The sequence below is a fragment of the Lissotriton vulgaris genome, unplaced genomic scaffold (genome assembly GCF_964263255.1).
Source record: "Lissotriton vulgaris unplaced genomic scaffold, aLisVul1.2 SCAFFOLD_721, whole genome shotgun sequence".
Classification (NCBI taxonomy): Eukaryota; Metazoa; Chordata; class Amphibia; order Caudata; family Salamandridae; genus Lissotriton; species Lissotriton vulgaris.
The window spans coordinates 789880-813433 of record NW_028246456.1 but is presented as its reverse complement, the minus strand read 5'-3'; the positions used below and the strand labels follow the sequence as shown (position 1 = coordinate 813433).

Genomic DNA, 23554 nt, shown 5'->3' with positions numbered 1-23554 from the left:
CCGTCTTTAAATTCTCTCTTAAGTGTCTGTGCAGGTCTGCAATTTTTGACGACTTAAGAGATTATTTTTGATTGCTCCGGGGTCCACGCACATGGGCCGACTATTCACCAGATTATGACTATAACAGAGATACCCCTACTACAGAACTGGAGTTACAGGACAGAAACTACTCCTTCTTTTGGATTTCTGTGACTAAGTCTAAAAGGTACGATCGGAACGTGTATCAGTATCTTGATATCTGTCCGTTTTTTTCAAATTAACCCTATTCCTGAGGTAATACCTCCTTTCAGAGGGCTCCTTTTGAGGAGACCTGCCTCAGGATTGAGAACGCTTCTCTTTGGAAGTTTGTTTCCTATTTTCCCACTTCTTTTTAGAAGAAGTAGGAGTGTTTTTAGTAAAGACCTTTTCAGGACTTTAAGACAGTTGGGGTTTAAATGGTTTGCACCCAAACTGTCTCTGCCTAATTCTTCATATGATTATTCTGGCTAATTCTTGTGGTGGTTCTGTTACATCAAATTCCCTCAACTTCTGGCGGATCGCCACTGATGCTGCTTCTCCTTTAATATTATTGCTGAGACCTGTTTGAAATCTTTCAGTAGTTTCATACCCAAATTTAAAGCAGGCTCTGCCCCGTATTCGTTTTGAATCTTTCAGGATGTCCGGTATTACCGCCATAGACGGAACACCATGTGTTTTAGTGTAGATTGCAGCGAAGACGGTACCCCAAGTGGTGCAGTCCTCCAGATGAGGTTTGATTTTTTTTTAATGAGGGCTAGTATTAGGAAATACTGCTACGATCTGAGTCATTGTTTGAGCTATCCAGAATGGAATTTGTTCACGTTTTGTAGGTAATTTACCTATGACTTAGTGTGAAGTCTGTGGTGTAATTTTTTGTGTAGTCCCCTGGTGAGAGGTTTGTTGTGGAATAACTACTGTAGGTTGGACTGTAAGAGTCCGCATGACATATTGAACCAATTGTCTGTAAATATTCAGTCATCGAAGAGGCAAGGTGCATCTTGGATTCGGGAGGATCAGCGGTAGTGATCCTCCTGGATCTAAGTGCAGCCTTTGATGCGGTTAACCACCGTATCCTAATTCAGCACCTATTTAACATCGGAGTTTCAGGCTCTACCCTGGCTTGGTTAACATCCTTCCTTAACATCCTTCCTTAACAATCTGACTTTCCAAGTTTGGGAAGGCAATGCACGGTCCAACTTGATCCCCCTCCAGTGTGGTGTGCCGCAGGGCTCCTCATTGAGCCCTACGCTGTTTAACGTGTACATGTCCCCACTGGAGGAGGTTGTTGCCCCATTCGGGATAAAAATAGTTAGCTATGCAGACGACACACAACTTGTCGTCTCACTTACTCAACAGGTCCAGTGTTTCGAAAACCTTCATTCCGGTTTGGCTGAAATACATGCCTGGATGAGCAAGTCCTCTCTCAAATTAAATGGATCTCAATCCGAGTTTATGGTTCTGGGGCACAAACTGACATCACCACCTGATGCCATCTGGCCTGCCTGTATGGGAGCTCTCCCCCCTCCAAAAAATGAAATCAAAAGCTTAGGGGTATGGATTGATCAGGACCTCTCTTTTAGATTTCAAGCCAAGAAAACTGCTGGCATCTGCTTCGGCTTACTTCGTTCCGCTCGGAAGATTCTTCCCCTTCTCCCTGCCCTCTCAAAAAAACTCCTAATCCAAGGGTTGATCCTATCAAGGTTGGATTATAGTAACTCCCTGTATTTGGGCGCCCCGGAAGCGACAATCAACAAATTACAATATATTCAGAACTCCGCAGCCAGGCTGCTCACAGTTACTCTGGCAAGGTCCTCAGCGAAACCGGCCCTTAGAATTCTTCACTGGCTGCGTATTCGTGAGAGGATAAAGTTTAAATCCCTGTGCATTGCTCATAAATCTTTACAAGGCAAGGGGCCTCCCATCCTGAAGAACCTAGTGTCCCCTTACAAAGACAACAGGCCCCTTCGCTCTGACCACGAGTTTCTGGCCATAATCCACAGTGAAGAGGGCGCACACAGGCGGTCTGCGATTTTCCGTCAACGCAGCAACTCTGTGGAATTCTTTACCACTGAAGATTCGAGCTGAACCGAGCCATTTGCGGTTTCGGAAACTCCTTAAGACCATCCTTTTTCCCCAGGGTCCCTAACTCAGCCTTTGTCCTTAGTAATCTTGGCTCAACAGCGCTGGGACGCCCCCGGGTAACCATGCGCTTTATAAATCTGCATCATATATCATATTGATTAACTCTGTGAGTTGAGCTAATAGTTCTAGATCTGTCATTTCTTTAATGTCAGGATGGGGTAAATAGCCGGCTTAAATCTGCCATGTTGCTCCTGGTCTACCTAGTGGACGGAGCCTGGTAATGTGATTTAAATGTTTTAGGGTGCCTTTAAACCAGAGCTCATGCTCCTGGTATGCAAGTGAAATTTCATTATCTTTGAAAGGAACACTCATCCGGTGGTTCATCTTCTTTGTAAAAGTGAAACATATGTGTTACTGGATTTGCTTCTGGGTAGACCATCCTTGAATAGAATACCTCTGTCTGGTGATATTCATGTGCCTCTATCACAAAAACTGCTCTACCTCTCTAAATATTTTAGTGTTTGAAGTTTTAAATATTTTGCCCTTGATATATTTATCTAATTTTGTTTTAGATGACAAATCCGGCCATACAGAATGACTTCAGCTATTACAGAAGGACATTAAGCCGTATGCGGATTAACAATGTTCCAGTAAGCTAAATTGTTGAAATATTTTTTTGTTTATGCACTTTGTAAATCAGGTTGGTTCCAGCATGCTGTAGATAAGGTTGGTTCCAGCATGCTGTGAACAGAGAATACTTTTAAGAGTTTGCTTTTTCTTTTGTAAGGTATGCATAAAATGTTTAGTGACCCGTACCTTCTTAGATATTGCCCATTTTATATTAACTTCAGAACCAGTTGTCAGCAGTTCTCAAATTCAGAGTTTGCACAGCACCACCAATTTCCGCTAATTTACTGACCCTTTCCCCCTATATAGACCGTGCCAATGTTGTGTGTCAACTATACTAGGTGCATGTTGGGCTGAATTTAGTTTGTGTGCTGCGTTTTTTTTTTCTTCCACACTTGGGAAATGCCTTACTTGCTACTTTTTCGTATTAATTCAATTTTCATTTACAGGCAGAGGGAGAAAATGAAGTTAATAATGAAATGGCAAATAGAATGTCCTTATTTTATGCAGAAGCGACACCAATGCTGAAAACGTTGAGTGATGCGACAACAAAGTTTGTATCTGAAGTAAGTGCACATACTCGTACTAAGGAGATTTATTTTTATTAACATTAGTAAAATAGTTTCTTTGTCTGTGCAACCACGAAAGTACTGCTGCAGAAGTGTCTATTCCATACATTTCAGCATGAAGACGATTTTCTCAGTAGGGACTTGTGCTTAGCTTTCCCTTAACTTACTCAAAGATGTGTATTAAAATGTGACTCCAAACAAAACGAGTATACATATTCCCATATGAAATAATTTAACTTGTATAGTAGCATTTACATTGTTCAAGCCCAGAGCCTCTGATGTTCTAGAGTTAGATAATGAGTACTGGTTTACAATTCCAATGGTTTAACACTGATGAATATTATGACAGCAAAACCCTATCCTGCCTACTTATCAAGACTAGGCAGATGATTCAAGAGTACATAAATCTTTTCTGGTAGTCTCGAATGTTACTGCAACCTCCACTCGTAGTGTAAAGAGGCTTCTGCAACCAGTGTGAATACACAGGTGTGTTCATTACCTGCATGTTCCTTGCCACACAGACCAACGTCAGTGTGGTTTTTCCTGTCCTGAAGAGTCACTCCCTACTCTGCCTTAATCCTAAATGGCTAAGAGAACTCAGGCCCTCCAGCAGCCTTAGAGCTAGCATTTGCTTGGGTGATGGACATAACCAGGCCTCTGTGTGAGTAAAGTTACCCAATTCATATTGTCAGTATCGCCATAGGGGTTTACGGTCTCAAGCAAGGCAGGATTGTCTGCCTTATCCACATGGAACGAGAGGCTCACCCCAGACCCCACTCAGGCTTGGTGCCCCAAGGCATACTCTCTGGGACCCCCAGCATTCTCTGCTTCATGAGCCCATTAGCTGTTTGCTATGATGCATTGCCACCTTGCACACAGGAGTCCGAATAGCACAAGGCATCATTGAGCAGCTGAACCAAGAATGCCATTTTCTCCATCACCTCCAGGCAGCTGCCTAGTTTGGGGGGAAAGTGGAACCAATACTGCAAAGCTTCTTTATGATGTGCTTGGAAGCTAGTGTCACAGGTTGCTATTTTACAAGCGTTTCCCCATGCAGCGTATTGGAGCTGTATGGTGATGTTAGTGTCTAGGCAGCCACCTAGACACAAATGCGCACATCATGTGTTCTATTTTCTTTTAGAAGACTGTCAGGTTTGCTGCCTTTTGCCGGATTCTTTGATGGTATTTTAATCAGTTAGTGCACATCATATGATAGAAGCCCAGATGTGTCAGGACCATTGATTTTGCTAGCTATGTTATTTAAGATTTGATACAAAAACTGTGACTAGCAATAATCCTTAGAAGCTGATACCCTTGACCACAAAATTAATGTTTTGGATGCACAGTGGATACTGAAGATAAAAATGAAGGCGATAATCCTCCAACTTTAAATTCAGGAACACAGCTGCTGATGGATCAACAGTATTTCCTATTGCTGAAGAATGGAAGCCTCTGTTGTATTCTAGATCACGCCTTCTAAATGCTTTCCTGAAGAAGGATGAATTCAAAATGCTCACACTGGCACAGGTTCTGCCCTGGTTTGAGTCACTGAATGGTAGCCTTGAACCTGCCGGACGTGCACTTTCATGTGCCTGTCCTTCTGTTCCTCAGATATTAATTGTGGTCTGGGGTTAGCCAGGAGCATTTTAAGTTTACTCTGCCCTCTTTGACCTTACAAGCACCCCTGGAATATTCACAAAAGTGATGGCGGTGGTCTCCGTTCAACTTTGGAGGCTGGCGATACCCCTACTTTGACAATTGGCTGTTGAAGTCGGGCTCACTGTCAGTTGTACACCACCAACAGCATACGTCATGACACTGTTGAGTTCTTGATCAACGAGCAGATGTCGGACCTCACTTCTTGGCTATTACTTTTTTGATTATAGTTAGAGCTTCTTTCGACACAGTGCTGTTCAGGGACACTCCTCTGCTGCAATGAGTCTTGGACATTCGGACAATGATCCTGTTGTTTCTGTCTCTGTTCTGGATCTCAGTGAGAGCAGCTCTGAGGTCTCTAAGTCTGGTGGGCATTGTCCTCTTTGCCAGGTGACCGGTGCGAACCCTGCAGTGGGATCTGCAGTCTTCGTGGCCCCAGCCCCAAGGAAACCTGTTGGATGTTATCCAGGTTTCAGAGGAGGCTGCACAAGATCTGCAGTGGTGACTGCTGCTTGACCGCAACCTGACACTTCACCACCCAGAGCTGAATTGAGGAGGTCATCTGGGAGAAGTGGAGATCAGAAGACTCTGGTCTTGTGCAGAAACCCTGCTCTACATCATTCTGTGAAGCTGGAATCCGTTCTCCTAGTATTGAAGGCCTTTCTGCTGTCCAGCAAAGGGAAGTTGGTGCAGGTTCACACTAACAACACCACCACCATGTGGTACTGCAAGAAGCAGGGCAGAGTTGTGTCCTGTGCTGCCAGGGATCATAAATAACGGTTGCTCTCTGAGGTAGTGCCGAACATTTTCTGACAGTGGACAGAACCCTGGCTGGATCTTTTCACCACCATCAAGAACTTGCAGTGTCAACATTTCTTTGTGTTGATTTCCTAAGAACGATATCTCTGGGAGGCTCATTCAGGCTAGATTGGTGCAAGGGACTCCTGTGTGAGTTTCTGCCTCTGCTTCTCTTGCCCAGAATTCTGAAGAAGATTAGGAACAACCAGGCATAAGTCATCCTACTGGCTTCAGATTAGGCCAGAAGAGTGTGGTATCTGGAATGTATGGGCTTGAGCATTTGTCCTCAATTCAGGCAACTGCTTCTTGAGGAGTAACCCTGGGCGATGAACTCCGCTCACTGAGTTTTTTTCCTTGCACATGCTCGTCAACATCAAGTTGGTGAGCTTGAGCGTGGAAAATCCACCTCCTGGCGAGAGTGTTCCTCGTACGCGATCGTCCACGTCAAGTTGACGTGCGTGGAAAATCAGCCTCCCAGCGAGATTTTTCCTTGTTCGCGATCATCGTCCAGTTGAAGAGCGCGGAAAATCAACCTCCCGATGACATTTCTCAGTGTGGGCGGTCTGATTTCTCTTTGCAAGTGGTCCTTTCGTGTTAAGAAAGCTGCCGCTCGAGTAAATATACTCGAGCGGCAGAAAAGAAGCAGTGCCCGCCTGCGCTGGGCATGGTGGCGTTCACAATGGTTGCACAGTGCGGATAAACACCCAGCACTGAAAATCACCACAAACTGCAATTATCGAACACACTCCACCGCTTGCAGAGCTCTGCGTAGCGTGGTGCAGTTTTTTTTTGTGTTGCATTTATGCAGCACACCGCAAACTCCACCCAGGCTTACTCAGGAGCAGGCAGGGTTCTGAACCTATACAGTCTACAGTTCCATATGCGGAGATTGAGCATCAGTAGTTGACTGCATTCGATCTACCACCTGAGGTTGTGGATGTTATCATTTCAGCCAGGCATCTATCTACACAGTTCATCCATGCCAGGATCTTTGTACAAATTTGTGGCCTGGTATGGAGTCAGCCACACAGACGCCTTGTAAGCCAAACTGTCAGATGGTTTATTGTTTTTCTCTTTGGCTCAGCAAAGCCTTGATGTTTTTCAATAATGGTTTGACGCACATGTTTTCTCCCAAACCATTCATGATTCCAGTGATATCTTAATTTTGTTTTGACATTCCTCATGCGCATCCCCTTCGAGCCAATGCAGATCTGCCTGTTGCGTCTTCTGTCAAAGCTGTAGGTGAATGAGCTCCAGGCTCTCTTGGTGCAGCCGCCCTACACCACCTTCTTTCCCTCAGACAGGGTGGCCTTTTTGCAGAAAGTTATGACTCCTTTTCACTTTGGGCAAACCATTCCCCTCCCAGCGATCTTTGCTCACCGTCAACCCTTTAAAGCGGAGGAGAGACTCATTTGGCTAGACCCCAAGAGAGGCTTAAGCTTTAACTTTGATTGTACCAGAGACCATTGGCTAGTATGGTAAGCTTTTTGTAGGGTTCTCTGTGGCAAAGAAACGCAAGTAAGTTCTAGAAATGTCTATGCTAAGGTGGATAGTCCACTGCATTCAGATTTGCTACGTATACGCCTGGAGGGACTTAGGGCTCTATTCACCTGGGCTAGGTCATCTATCGCTCTGTTGGCATACAGATTGCCTGTTCTTGACATCTGTGAGGCTGTGACGCAGGTGCATATGTTCAAGAAGCACAACTGCCTTGGCAGCCAGGTCAGACTGGAAAGCTATTTTGACTTTTTAGACTGATTCCAAACAGACCCTCCACCTTTGGAAGTATTGCTTTGGTATCTGTTTTAAAGGTAAGTATTCTGTGTGGTCCGAAGTATGCATCAGTAACCTTTTTTGCCAGTGGATACTCTCTCTAACCATCTAAAAACGTTCGTCCCTGCCCCAAGTATTTATAATCATGGATGCTTTAATATCTGGGTGGGGTGCGCCTCTCGACAACTTGAGCTTTGGTACTCTGTGGTCTCTGAATGAAACCAGTTTGCAGATAAATGTATCTGAGTTGATAGCAATTTAATTGGCTCTGAGTTTTGCTCCTGCATGTCTAACGCAAGCAAGTGCAGACTTTTAACGACTAGACTTGTACATTGTATTATCTAAACAAACCAGGATGAGTGGGCTTCCTACCTCTTTGTCAAGGAGCTCTAGCCCTTTGGAGCTTGACGATAGACAAAGAGAGCTATTCGGGTGTGATGTAACAATTAACGAGAATCATAAGTCGATATACTGGTTAGGCTTCTTTTAGAAAATCAAGAATGGGAACTTCATAATCTAAATACTTTTCCAGTGTTTTTTGTTGGGGTGCCAAGTGTGGCTTTGTTTTTAACTCCGTCCAGTAAGAAGTGTCATCTGTTTTGCTAAAAGATTATTTCATCCCGTTCACAAGGGAGCAGTATCATGGCTCAGGGGACCTCCTACCTACATTATGCTTTCCACCAATACGGTTGATTCAGACTTCCCTGAATAGCAGGTTGCAGAAGGCTATAGTCTTTCTGGTAGTCCTGAACAGAGTCAGGAGACAATGTTGTATGTTGCAGATTGCTCTGGATACCCAGTGAGTTAATCCATGCTGCGGATATCTCCCATTGTAGTACAATCAGTTGATTTCTCCAAACATCTTGAAAGGTTAACATTAACTAACCTCAATTTGGATACAGACTTGGTAAATATTTTGCTTGCTACCTAGCAAGCCTTCACCAGGAAGGTTTACCTGTACTACATGGCTAGTTTGGTTATCTTGGTGTAAGGTGAACTCTTTGGATACTTCTGAAGGTGATGTTATTCTCTGAATTGGCTTACACTTGGTAAAGAAAGACCTTCATATAGGCAAAAAGGTTACCTAACAGCTATTTTGGCATGTTGGTTTGTTCCAGATCAAACATCACTTTTGAAAATGCTGTTGGCACGACTTCTTAAGTAAATCTTTCCTCCTTTTCTTGCTTTTCAGGGGAGTCTTAATCTTGTGCTATTTTTTCTAACGAGGGAGCAATTTGAACATTTTACATTTTTGTAAATAAAAATTCCTTAACCCCTTCGATGCTCATGACGAGCTCAGCTCGTCATGCAGTACACTGCTCGTGTGCTCATGATGAGCTGAGCTCGTCATGAACAATGGGAATAAATCAGAAGTAGAACAGAGGGGGGATTGCTGCAGCACTGATGGTGTTAAGGCGGCTTTTATACCATCTATAACATCAACAAGAAATGTTGGTGCAGATCGGGCTTTATCAGATTATACTCGGTTTGCTATTTTGTTTTCTCAGAAAGGACTTTAAGGGTTCATTCATTCAGCCTTCTTTTTTCCCCAAATACTTTCTGAATTTCATTATCTCAATTGCTTTCTGTCTCCTTTTACATTCCTTTTCTTATCCTATTAAAGATGAAGAATGATGAGGGGCGCTAGGTGGCGCCAGAGCAGGATGGCTGCCCTGGCGTAAAGCTCCCGCCTAGCCGGGCGCTACAATAATCAGAATCCTCATCCTGCCCCATAAAATGCTGCTTTTCACCCCGCCGATGCTGCTAGGAAGGTGTTGAGCAGCTTCGGTGCAAATTTGGGCCGGCTCCGTGGAGCGGAGACACCCCCCCCCCACCCTCCCCCGATGGCGGTGATCATTAGAGCGTAGCGGCGGCCTAGTACTGTTGAAAGCCAGAAGCGGATACGGCAGCTACACGAGGCCCCTGCTTTCGGGCCTACTGAATTCCTTGGGTCGGCTCCGATAAATGGGGTGCGGCCACCCACGCTCACACCCTTGTGGCTGCTCCTACCTGGCCTGACAGACTGACGACCCGCTGAGTAAGGCCCTTTACTCACACTCCTGGGTGCGGAGGTCCGGCACGGAGGATCGCGGCCGACATTGCTGGTGAGGAGGGACAACGATGGAGCGGCTCTCCTGTCTGTACCCTGTACCCGGCCCCCCAGTGCAGGTGAAGATACGGCGCACTCCCCCCCCCCCCCCGCCCCCCTCAGCCGCGCTGAGCACCGCGATCCGCCATTTTGTGTACCATGGGGCGAGCTGGCGGAATCAGCGGCCATACACCACTGCTGCAGCTGGGAGTGAACAGCCGCCTTACAACTGCCCTGCTGTGGCCCCCAGGGGCCCTACTACACCACTTGGCTCCCTCACCTCTTTGCCCAGAGGGCACCCACTGCGGACCGCATTGAGCCAATTACCTGCGCCAGGCGGCGGAAGGTGACTGCCATTACATTGCCACATGCGGTGGGCCCACTAAAATCCTGCCACTTCACTGCTGACCCAACCCCCTGCTGGCACGGCCTCGGGAGACTCGGCGGAGGCGGACACGGAAGTTGGCACTGCCCACAGCGCTGGGTGCCCGGAGCAGGAGGGGAATTCGGCTGGCCTTCTTTGGACGCGGAGGGGAGACCCCATACACAGGTACGCTGCCAGTGAGGCTTTGTGCAGCGGGTCTACTACACTGCACCCCCCTTGAACGTTTTTTGGCGCCACCAATGTACTGCGGCCTGTGACGCTTCGCTACCACGCTCTATCTACATTGGGCCTGACCCCCTGGGAGCTGCTACTGGTCGGGGTATGGCTCCGGCCAACGCCCGGGCCTCTATCCTTGCGTCTATTGGGGGCACAGCCGCGGACGTCCCTGTCCCCCCACCTTGGGTGGCGGTGCTGCGTCTGGGGGCAGCGAGCAAGCATGGGCAAGACGGAGCCTCGGCAGTCCAAGCTGCCATTTGACACCCGAAAGACACCGAGTTCTGCACCTAGAGGACATGGAGATGACGATCCTCCAGACATGCGGGAATCTGGTTAGAGGTAATTACTAATGAGCATGCAGCAGAGCTTATCCTCCATTGACTCCAAAATAGACCCGATTACCCTACGCCTAGATAATGTGTTGTAGCGAAACTAGATGGCCATGAAGAACGACTAAAAGAGGCTGAACAACGCGTGTCAGACTTGGAAGATGGCGCCAGCGCGAGCAGCTAGCACGTGTCCCAAAAGAGTTTCCACTAATGGAAGGTGCACTGACGTGTTTGCATCTGAAAGGGGAGTCCGACAGGGATGCATATTGGCACCACTACTGTTCACGCTATACGTGAACGCTTTAGAGCCCGCCCTAAGGGGCGTTACAAGAGACATCCCACGTGCAGGGGAACAGGGCATACCAGTTCTTCTGTACGCGGACGATGCGGTTCTACTTGCTCGAACAGGGGTGGGGCTTCAACGACTTTTGGACGCCTTTGAATCCTTTATGGGTTCCTTAGACCTGAAAATAAACGCGAAAAAATCTCAGGTTATGCTCCTGGGCCGTGCCTCAAGGAAATCTTTCCACAAAACCTTTTTCTGTGGCCAGGAAAAGCTTGTTCGCGTCACCTCTTTTCCCTACTTGGGGATCACCTTTGATGAGAAAGGTAGTTGGGGTCCCCACGTAAAAAGCAGAGTAGCCACGCTGGCCAGAACTTCCGCTGCCCTCCATGGGTTTTCTAAAAAACTGGGGGGTAGGCCAATTGCAGCTATCAGTAAAATATATAGAGCTAAATGCATCTCAGTTGCATCATATGGTGGCTCATTGTGGGGTTATAAGGGAGTTGATCCCATTCAGACAGCGGAAAACACATTTTTTAGATCTGTTTTGGGTGTCCCACAGTCAACCCCGTCCTATACCGTCCATTTGGAATTGGGGGAAGGCTACATCGCAGATTTGATTAAAACAGCACCCTTAATCACTTGGCTCAAGATGTGGCTTAATACTGAAATCCCCCTAAATCATACCATAATGAGGGACTGTTTGACTCTAGATAATGTACATAGGATTGGGTGGTTGATGTATATTAAGGATAGCTTTTCTAGGTTGGGGAGGCCCGAACTATACTCTGTCATTGACTCTATAACATCCAAAGACGTCGTTTACACCAAGGTGGCCATGAAGGAGCTCCTTTTATTGGAGAGGGAAGAAACCGAGCTGAAGAAACCCTGTGTCAGGGCCAGTCTTTTGCTGGCTATACCTATTGGTCCTGACAACTACCTCAACGTGGTGACTCATCCCTACCACAGGTTCATTTTAACTCGTTTTCGACTTAATTTGATTCATTTTAACTTGGGTTTTTATCCTGTGTGGAGCACCCCTGAAAAGGCTCCGCCCTGTTCTTGTGATCATTTTTCTGAGCAAAGTACAATGCACTTTATAATGTTCTGCAGTTATTGTAACGATGCTCGGAAGCTGTTTCTTGTACCTATACTTAAGGAAGCAGGATTTATTTTAGTCAGACCTGCTCTTATTTACTTACAAATGTTACAAACTCCCAGGATCATGTTTTATGTGGCAAGTTTCCTGGTGAGAGCTATAAGAAGCAGGAACATCAGACTTAAAAATGTGCCTACCTCCTTTTGTAGCCCAGACTCGCATATCAACTAGTCTGGCTGCTGGTAATTTTTGGACAAGATTCTTAGATTATATTGTAACAGGGCTTGTAGTTACCTTACTCTATTATCTTTGTGGGGACACACCTAGGAAAATTTGTAACCTTTTCTGCACTTTAGCACTTTGCACTTTAAGTACCTCATAGCTTGTACTAATATTTTATCTATGAAATGTAATATGGTGTACAATGATTTTAACTAAAATGTTTTTTAAAAGTTTTTTAACTGCTTTTATTCATGGTACTTGTTGTTTGTGATTTTATGCCATTGTCTTTGTATGATATTAAGTTATCGCAATAAAGAACTTTGACTGACCGACTGACAAACTCCTGAAAATGATCTCTGACAAGAACGAGGAATTGGAATCCTGCTCTCGGCGGAACAACGTTCGCATGATTGGACTGGCTGAGACGAGCAATACGGGGCGGCTGGAGGACTTGATGGAAACCCTGCTTGCGGACCTGTTTGGCAGAGACTCTTTTTCCGCACAACTGGTCATTGAGAGAGCTCATCGTTCCTTGGCTGTTAGACCTCCACCGGGGGCTCAACCTCGCCCCATAATAATGCGGTTCCTCAACTATTGAGATCCGGATACCTTGCTGAGGCTGGCGAGAGAGAAGGGGGAAGTGAAGTATGAGAATACCACCCTCTCATTTTATCCCGACTTCACACAAGCTGTGCAAGACGCACGTCGGAAATTCCTTGCGGTAAAGAAGCAACTTCAGTCCCGCAGCATTCCGTATGCTATGCTGTACCCTTCACGATTTTCTCAAGCACGACCGACGCTCCGCCTCTAGGGAAGCTACTGCGCGGCGCAGGTCGAGGTCCCACTCGCTGCTGTCAGAGCCCTCCTGACTGTGATGAGCCTCTTGCTGCAATGGGACCACACCGGAGTCGCTGCTGAACACCTGAGAGACGCTCTCCAGATTGGTGATGTATGACTGTTCTTATTGACCTGAGGGCACAGACTTTCGCCCGGCCGCCCGCCCTCGTCCCGTCAGATCGACCCCCGACTACAGGGGGTTGTGGATGGGTGAAATAAGAGAGGTGGCGTGGTAAAATGGCGGGAGCCCCCACCCTGCAGCTCCCCTTTTGAGGGCATTACCCCTAGTTCATGGTCTGTTATATGTTCTTGGTTTCGTCCTTAGGAACTGGGACCCTAGGTCCTATGGGATTCTCTGGGGGGGGGGGAGGGGGGACGTTACTTCCTGGCTAGTTGGGTCAGCCGGTGTGGGTGGGAAGGGGTGGGTTGGGATGTTTAGTAACACTTCATTGGTGAATAGTGAGTCAAAGCAGTGCACCGGCACGCATGTATAGAGATTTCCTGCGACCATGGGTGAAAGAATAGATAGCAACGTTAGCAACGTATCGCTCTTCTACAGGAGACGCACTTGGCGATGGGTAGCTCCCCCAGATTTGCGTCCCGATGGGCCTCACATAGCTGCTTTGCCTCCTACTCATCGTATGCCAGGGGAGTAACTATACTTATCAAACGGGGAGTCTGATTTGTGGAGGGTGGACAGGACTCTGATCCAGTGGGCAGGTATTGCTTATTATGGGGAGGCTTCAATCACATGACCTCGTACTAGTGAACTATTATGGGCCGAATGTTGATGATCCCCCACTTCTTGTTAACGCTCAGGGGTAAGATTTCCACGTTAAGATGTAGATATGTCTTCTGGGGGGCGGGGAGGGTGATTTCAACACAGTAGTTCACCCCTCCTGGGATAGGTCGGCTGCGACTGCGGCGCATTACACCTCCTCCCAGCGCACCTTACAGGACATCTTAAACACGGACTGCTATGTAGACACATGGCGCTTCCTTCACCCCACGCAAAGAGAAGGCACACATCACTCTTCCATGCATAACACCTGGGCCAGGTTGGATTATGTGTTTGTTGCGAAAGGCATGACTAACTGGCTACTGGGGCGATACACATGGCTAAGACCTTTTCAGATCATTCCCCTGTGAAAGTTTCCCTGCGCCCCCCTGTGGATCTCACGCCCTACCTTAGCTGGAAGCTTAACCCCCTGCATTTACAAGACTCCGTCTTCAAGGTGGAATTAGAACAAGAAATCCTGGATTTCTTACCCAGGAACACTGGCTCAGTAGCAAGCCTCCCGACTGTCTGGGAGGCTTTTAAAGTGACTGTGAGAGGGTGGTGCATTTCCAAGGGGGGAGGCATCCTACAGGACCTTGGGCGGACCTTCGCCACATTAGAAACTGAAATGAAAACCCTGGAGCGGGAGGTGCTAAAACGGGGAGACTCAGGACCCCTGATGGCCACGTTATGCAGAGTGAGGCAAGAAGGGGATGATATAGACCAGTTGGAGGAGGGGGAGGGGCAGGGAATGCTTAGAACTATCGGGGGTAGATTCGGGGGGGAGGAATTGGCAAGCTACTACGGGCAGATGCTCATGTTAAGATGTATATGAACGCTGTTGTTCGACTTGCCTCTTCTATGGAACTCGCAAACTGCAGACTGCGGCAAATTATGGTAACTGTGCGGTAATGTTTCCTGGGTGCATTATGAACATATGTTTCATTCGCTACGGTACCATGTAACGTTGTTATGGTTGGGGACTGTAAATGTCACTGGATGTGTGGGAGGAGATTGTTAGGGGAGAAATGATGCTTGCTTAGTGATGGCACCATTGTATTACACTACAGCTGCACTTTTGCCAAGGATACCTGTTTTGTATGACAAATGCAAATAAATACAAAAATAAAAAAGATGAATGATTTCATAGTTTTGATCAATGTAAGGCCTCTATCATTACATTTACAGGACCATGGATTTGAGAGTCGTTAACAGTTTGTGAGTTTCACTTGTTAGCAGAACTGTAGAGTAGTCTATTTCCTTGTGGATTTATTTGGTGGTTGCTTAGTGTTATGAATTTGCAAATGTATCTGTAGTGGCAACTGTAAACACACATCCCATAAGAAGCACTGTCTCTACTTTTTCTTTTTCTGGGTAGAGGGTAACTAAGAGGACAATGAATACTGAGACAACTGCAAGTAGTTCATGGGTTACCATTGTTCGCAATCTGTGGGAGTAAGGGTTCACAGATGCAGTACACACAAATTCTATGATGTTATCTGTTTGACATGTGACAGGGGTTTGGGCCTGCATCATTTCACAACCTAATCACTAACATCAGCATTAATTGCTCGCTGTGTTTTAGCCCTGTTGGGGAACTGTATATGTGCATGTAGATACACCTAAGGTTTGGAAATTTTTCTTTTTCGGTATTGTGTTGCGATATAGGTGGTACAGTCAATACACTGGTACACGTGATCATAGTTATATTACGGTACCTCATCTGCCATATGTCCTGCTGGTATCGTACATGGTATGGGAAGGGGATGTATGGCGTTTAGTCGTATTGCATTTTTCTATGGGAAGACTGTGGACAGCGCTGCATCTGTTGGGTGTTGCATTTCGCCTTCGAGACAATAAGTGATTTTCTGCACAACTGTTATGGTACAACATGTTATAATCTGATGTGCTGAGGGAACATAGGTATGGCCCAGACCCCCCCCTTATTCCCCCCCCTCCTCCCCCTCATACCAACGATGGGGACTGTGGGCACCTAGTGACCTCCATAAGGGTACACCCCAAGCAGTTCTACATTCGTAATTAGGGTATGGGCAGACTTTCTGCTTATGGTGGGTGGGGGGTGGCTTCTTTTTATGGTGTTTCTTGCAATGGGGCTGCTTGGCATAATTGGGATGCCTGAGTGGGAGGGGGGTTTGGTTGGGGGTTTGTTTTACTGCACTATTGAACGACTCTGAATACATTATGGTAGCCAGAATGTGAAATACAGCTTGCATACAGTGACAGTGTGATGCACAAATTGTGACTGGAATAACTGATGACTGAGGTAGGCAAACTTACATGGTTGACGTGGAATGTCAGGGGCCTTAACAATCCAAGAAAAACAAGGCAAGTACTAGCCTACCTGGATAGACATAATGTGCAAGTGGCGTTCCTACAAGAAACTCATTTGTCCAAGCAGGCAGCTGATAAAGTGACCACCATATGGGCTGAGGCAAAATGGGCATCCACTTACTCCTATGCGAGGGATGTAATGATTTTATTTTAAAAAAGCTATTCCTTCCTGAAGACGCATGTGGACATAGATGATAATGGAAGATATATTATTGTGCAAGAGAAAATCTGTGGCATGCTGGTAATTCTTCTTAATTTATACGGTCCTAATGTTGATGACCGTCTGGACCTCTGTGAAAGCGGTTGCTCCCACCACGCTCCCTGGCCTCAAGAGCTGTCTGACTCACTGTGGTATCGTAGGCTGTCTTTATTCATAGAGCATTTTAGCGCTGAATCTAGCACTCGATTGTAATCTGTTTCGAAGCGCAACTTTAGCTTATTGAATCTGCTGCCGCCTTTAGGATTTTGCATCGTGTGCTGCTCTGAACATTGTTTTTTAAAGCTACCGCCGCCATTAGCATTTGACATTCGTGCTGCACTGTTTGCTTTGATATTGATTGCATCTTCCTCAGCCCAGTTTCACTTTCCCAGGAGACATTTTGTTGTGTTTGTTTTTGCCTTCCTTTGGGCCGCCTACCCTCCCTGATACCGCCTCCCAGCTGACCTTTCAAATAAAAATCACGAACAATTACACCTTTAGTGGTCTATTAATCTACAGACCACCAAGTGCCAAAACACCTCTAATTGAACTTTTAAGCCCATTTTTGGAATCCAGCGTGACGTACTGCGATTATACAATTCTAGGAGACTTTAATATACACCTAGAAAAAACATCAGACCCTAAAGTAGAATCATTTAACGATGAAATGAAAAACTTTGACTTAGAGCAAAGAGTAACAACAGATACGCACTGTGCCGGCCACACTCTGGATGGAATCTTCACCTCGTGTCGGAAATTAAAAATAACTGACACACTCATGATTCCGTGGTCAGACCATAAGATGGTCTGTTTTCTTTTGGAAAATATGCAAAACACGAGAAAACCGATCAAAGCTAAAAAAACCATATATCATGAATGGTCTAAAACACAGCCTCAAAAACTTATAGATACTTTAGGTTCCTCGTATCCAACGTTAGATGCAGACAGTAACAAAGCCTGCAAACAAATTAATACATGGATAGAGAACGCAGTCCAATTAACAGTTCCAACGAAGCAAATCACTCTTAGAAGAAAAACCCCTTCACAGCCATGGTTCTCAGAAGCTCTGAGGGAAAAAAAACAAGAATGCAGAAGAGCAGAAAAGAAATGGAGAGTTGAATACGAGGGGCAAAAAAGATCAGAATATAAAACAATACTGGCTAGCTATAAAAAACTAATAATATCAGAGAAAAGTAGATTCTTTGTCCAAAAAATTAACGAATCAAAAAACTCCAGCAAAACTCTTTTCTCCACTGTTAAAAAACTCTCAAAAATAGAAAACAACACGCCTGAAGAAATATCACCTGAATTTTGTAATACTCTGGGGAATTTCTTTGTAAACAAAGTATCATCAGTTTATGATTCCTTTAAAAAACACGAAAAAGATAAAACGAATCAAACAGATAAAGCTATAACTCAAACAAACTTTAAAGAAAAATCAGTCCAACATACAATGTTTGAATTCACTGTTCCAACAAAAGATCAAATTCAAAAGGAATTACTTAGCATTAATTCAGGCAGCCCAACAGACCCATGTCCGCCTAAAATAATGCATATTTGCTCAGAACAAATGAGCATTGCACTAGTGAGTCTTTTTGGCAAAATAATTGATACCAAAACGTTTCCGGATGAGTGGAAAAAGATCTCCATTAGACCACTGTTAAAAAAGCCCAACTTGGATAGAGAAGAACCAAGCAGTTATAGACCTATAGCTAGAATCCCTTTCGCCGCCAAAATTTTGGAAAAACTCCTAAACAAACAACTATCCCGCTATCTGATTGATGGCAACTGGCTAGACGACTCTCAGTTTGGCTTCCGGGAAGCACACGGAACAGAAACTGCCCTAATTACAGCAGTAGAAGAGCTTCGGAAAGTGATGGACAATGGAGCGAAGGCCGCCTTGATATTACTTGACTTATCGGCGGCCTTCGACACGGTCAGTCATGAAATTCTTCTACAACGACTAAAAACAGTGGAAATACACGAATCAACATGTATGCTCATTGAATCATTCCTTGCTAATAGAACTTTTACAGTAGAAGTAGAAGGATCAAAATCCAAAGCCTTCTCCCTACCATGTGGAGTTCCACAGGGTTCGTCGTTAAGTCCCACCCTTTTTAACCTTTATGTAGCCCCACTAGCTGAGATAATAAGAAACAATGGATTCACCCCAATATCATACGCTGACGACACTCAGATCGTGGTGACCATCAATAAAGAAATAGAAGAAACAGCAGAAAAATTCCAACATTGTATGATACAGGTCAGCCAATGGATGGAAGGAAATTGTCTAAAACTTAATGGAGACAAGAGTGAAGTGATGATAATGGGAGGTGACATTAACATCTGGTCCCCTGCCTGGTGGCCCACGGACATGGGCAGATGGCCTGGATCATCAGAGAAAGTGAAGAATTTGGGCTTCACTCTTGATGTGAATCTATCATTCGAAGCTCAAGCCAACAAGCTGTCATCATCACTCTGGTACATCTTAAAAATGATAAAAAAACTATTTCCATATCTACCACAAGAGTCTCGAAAAACAGTAGTCACAGCACTTGCTCTAGCAAGACTGGATTATGGAAATGGTTTATACGCCGGAGCCAGGAAAAAGATCACAGATAAACTACAGCGTCTACAGAATACAGCAGCAAGACTGGCACTGGACATACCCAGGTTTGAGCCGATCAGACACAGACTGAAAAGTCTACACTGGCTACCAATCGAAAAAAGGGTGAAATTCAAATCACTCTGTATAACATACAAGGCACTTCAGGGAAAGGGTGCAAAGTTTCTAAGGGATCATTTGAAACAGTATGAACCCATGAGACCTCTAAGATCGGGCCAAATGAAATTAATTACTGTTCCTAGATTTAAAAGAGCGAACTGGGGAGGAAGAAGCTTCCTGCTGCATGCAGCACGCACATGGAATCAACTGCCTCTGTATATAAAAACCTGTCCATCCTTAGAAACTTTCAGGAAGGAAATAAAAACATGGCTGTTCTCCGAATAAACATCAGACTTTGCCATCTAGCTGGAAAGGATTTATCTTAGCGCCAAGACGCCCATGGGCAATCGCTGCGCTGTATAAATTGACAAATCAAATCAAATCACTCGCCCACGCTCCGCCCCCCCCCACTCGCCATTTATGTCAGTTGTCCCAACGTGCAGCGTTCACGCGCAGCGATCGCGCCCCAGTTGCGCCGAAGGTGCGCCAAAGGTAAGCCCGTCTACGCCTGGACCGCGCCCTGCGCCAGACCCCCTGGTTCCCGCATTGCCCAGCCCACTCGCATCACTTACGATGCCACCACCCTTCTAGCCCTTAACCCCGGCCGTTCCCCCAACTGCGCCCAAGCCGCTCCAGGACACACCCATGGACCCTTCTCTTGCAACTCCTGCAAGTTCGACGGCACCAAGAACAACTCCTCATCAACGAACACACAACAGATATCCGACATCAACCACCTAAAATGCATCCTGCTCAACACCCGCTCAGTCCACAGACACGCCATCGACCTCTGGAATCTACTAGACACCATCTCCCCGGACGTCGCCTTCCTAACAGAAACTTGGATGAACGCCTCTTCAGCCCCAGACATCACCATTGCCATCCCGGAAGGCTACAAGATCATCCATAAGGACCGCACTGACCAAACAGGAGGAGGCATCGCTATCGTCCATAAGAACTCCATCCGCATCTCAAACAGCTCAGACGTCAACCTTGCCAGCGCCGAACACCTTCACTTCCAGATCCACACCGACCCCAAGACCACACTCAGAGGCACCCTCCTCTACAGACCACCAGGATCCCGTGCACAATTCAGTGACATCACTGACTTTATCACCCCACACGCCCTCCCCTCTAAGGAATACATCCTATTGGGAGACCTCAACTTCCACCTGGAAAAGAGCAACGACAGCAGCGCCACCACCCTTCTGGACAATCTCGCCAACCTTGGACTCAAACAACTTGTCACTACCCCCACCCACGTTGCCGGACACACACTCGACCCTATCTTCACCTCCAGCAAACACGTCTCATTGAGTCACACCACAGCTCTTCATTGGACGGACCACAGCTGCGTTCACTTTATCTATAATAAGACCACAATCCACAACCATCCTCAACCCACTCTGCAAAGAAATTGGAACAAAATCACCATCGACCAGATCTCCTCATCGCTTCTTCTAAACCCCCCCCGCCCACTCCTCTAACCCCGACCTAGCAGCCATTAACCTCACCCAATGGCTATCCAACAGCGCCGACATCCTAGCACCGCTGAAAAAACGTCAAATCAAACTAGGCAGCAAAAACGCCTCTTGGTTCAACGATGATCTTAAGAAATCCAAGAAACTCTGTCGCTCCCTAGAGAAGGCCTGGAAAAAAAACCCAAACACCAGCACCAGGGACACCTTCAAAAACGCCACTCGCATACACCACCAACTAATCCGATCTGCCAAGAAAGCCGCATTCAAAGACCGACTAGATAACAACGCCCACAACAGCAAGGAATTATTCAACATCGTCAAAGAATTTACCAACCCATCAGCCAACTCCAACGACATCACCCCCTCTCAAGCCCTCTGCGACTCCTTAGCTTCATTCTTCCACTACAAAATCGCAGACATCCACAACAGCTTCGACAACCGTCCCGGAGACCATCCCACCCAACCTGCTGCCGTACCCTCACTCCCCTTGAACATCCTTAATGAATGGAACCCAATCTCCACTGAGGACACCATCCGCCTGATGAACTCCATTTACTCAGGATCCCCCACAGACCCATGCCCTCACCACATCTTCAATAAAGCTGACTCCATCATAGCACCACACCTCCGAGACGTCATCAACTGTTCCCTCAACTCCGCCACATTCCCGGAAAGCTGGAAACACGCAGAACTCAGCGCCCTTCTGAAAAAACCCACAGCTGACCCCACCGAACTCAAAAACTACCGCCCCATCTCGCTTCTTCCATTCCCGGCCAAAGTCATCGAGAAACCTGTCAACAACCAGCTCGCCGCCTACCTCGAAACTAACAAATCCCTCGACTCCTCACAGTCAGGCTTCCGAGCCAAACACAGCACGGAGACCGCCCTTATCGCAGCAACAGACGACATTCGAACCCTACTGGACAATGGAGACACAGTCGCCCTCATCCTCCTCGACCTCTCCGTGGCCTTCGACACAGTCTGTCATAGCACCCTTTTACAGCGCCTCAGAAACGTCGGAATCCAGGGAAAAGCACTGGAATGGATCACATCGTTCCTCACCGGAAGAACCCAGAGAGTCCGCCTCCCACCATTCAAGTCAGAAGCCACTGATGTCATCTGCAGCGTGCCACAAGGATCGTCACTCAGCCCCACCCTCTTCAACGTATGCATGAGCCCCCTTGCGGCCATCGCTCACCAACACAACCTCAACATCATGTCCTACGCTGATGACACTCAACTGATCCTCTCACTCACCAAAGACCCTAACACCGCCAAAACCAACTTACACGAAGGAATGAAAGAAGTAGCCGAATGGATGAAGCACAGCCGTCTGAAACTGAACTCAGACAAAACAGAAGTCCTCATCTTAGGCACCTCCCCCTCCGCCTGGGATGACTCTTGGTGGCCAGAGGCCCTTGGAAAAGCACCCATCCCGACGGACCACGCACGGAACCTGGGCGTCATCCTGGACTCCTCACTCTCGATGACCAGACAAGTCAACGCCGTCTCATCTTCTTGCTTCAACATTCTTCGTATGCTCGAAAAAACATTTCGCTGGATCCCCACCGAAACTAGAAAAACGGTCACCCACGCACTGGTCACGAGCCGCCTGGACTACGGAAACACCCTATACGCCGGTACCACCGCAAAACTCCAGAAAAAACTCCAACGCATCTAGAATGCTTCAGCCAGGCTCATACTAGACATCCCGCCTAAAGAACACATCTCCGGTCACCTGAAAAACCTCCACTGGCTCCCTGTAAATAAGAGGATCACTTTCCGCCTCCTAACCCACGCACACAAAGCACTTTACGAACTTGGACCCGAATGCCTCAACACACGACTGTCCTTCTATACCCCCTCCCGTCAACTACGATCCTCCAACCAAGCCCTTGCCACTGTACCTCACATCAACAAAGCCACCATGGGAGGTAGATCCTTCTCCTACCTGGCAGCTAAAACCTGGAACTCACTTCCCACTCACCTTCGCCTTACTCAGAACCACCTAGCATTCAGAAAGCAACTTAAAACTTGGATATTCGACAAGTAATTCCCCTCCCTTCATCAAGCGCCTTGAGACCCTATGGGTAGGTAGCGCGCTATATAAATTTTTTGACTTGACTTGATGAGGTCTGGAACAAAGTCTATAGACTGCAGCCAGCTCCCATTGTTTTTGGGTGGAATCTGAATGTGGTCTTGGATCGGAAATTAGACCACCACTCCAAGGTGGAGTATGTTGCCAAAAAGGCTGCGCAGACCGTTAAAAATGGTGTGCAGGAATTTTCCCTAATAGACATTTGGAGGTTGAGGCATCTGGGGCAGAGGGAGGGCACATGTCATTCTTACATGCATCACTCTTGGTCTCGTTTAGACTATTGGTTAGTTACGGATGAGATCAAGTTGTTGATCACTAAGGCACTCCATCTGCCTAGAACACTTTCTGACCACTCCCCATCCCTGTTTCAAATGATTATACCTACATACATGCCACCCCAATTCCAATGGAGGCTGCAGGCCACTGCCCTGCAGGATCAGGTGTTCCGGGAGGGGGTGAGGGATGCCATTGTAAATTACTTTGCTGAAAACACTGGATCAGTTGACAATTTGAGTACACTGTGGGAAGCGTTCAAAGTTACAATTTGGGGTGTGTGTATAGGATTGCAGGCATGAGTTCTTAAGTCGCTACGGGGATCTATGAAGCGGCTGGAGCAGGACCTGATAGAACTAGAACGCCAGTACACGACGACCTCGATATCCAGACCTTGGCATCAATTAGAACTAAAGTGACTGAATATAATGATTTAGCGGACTCGGAAGTCGAACATATGTTGCACGATTGACGGCCAGATATTATGGTGAGGGCGGAAGGCCGGGTCGGGCTCTAGCAAACAAAATCAAAGAGCCTTAGACAAAAAACAGCATGATATAATCTATTGTGGATGGGGAGAATAGGCATTGCGACAGTGCGGGTAGCCTTGCAACCTTTGTACGGTATTATACGGATATGTATAAAGCTAGACAGAAACCGGATAA

The 23554-nt window shown here is 46.6% G+C and overlaps 1 protein-coding gene across 5 annotated transcripts in view; it reads left to right on the top strand.

The window, feature by feature from the left end:
- CYRIB (CYFIP related Rac1 interactor B) overlaps positions 1 to 23554 on the top strand; it is a 259856-nt gene that overhangs the window by 116006 nt on the left and 120296 nt on the right. For all 5 annotated transcript variants that reach the window (XM_086949380.1, XM_086949382.1, XM_086949381.1 and 2 more), the window contains 2 exons: positions 2673 to 2750; positions 3177 to 3293. In XM_086949380.1, coding sequence (XP_086805506.1) covers positions 2673 to 2750; positions 3177 to 3293 — 195 coding nt within the window. The remainder of the gene's footprint in view (positions 1 to 2672; positions 2751 to 3176; positions 3294 to 23554) is intronic.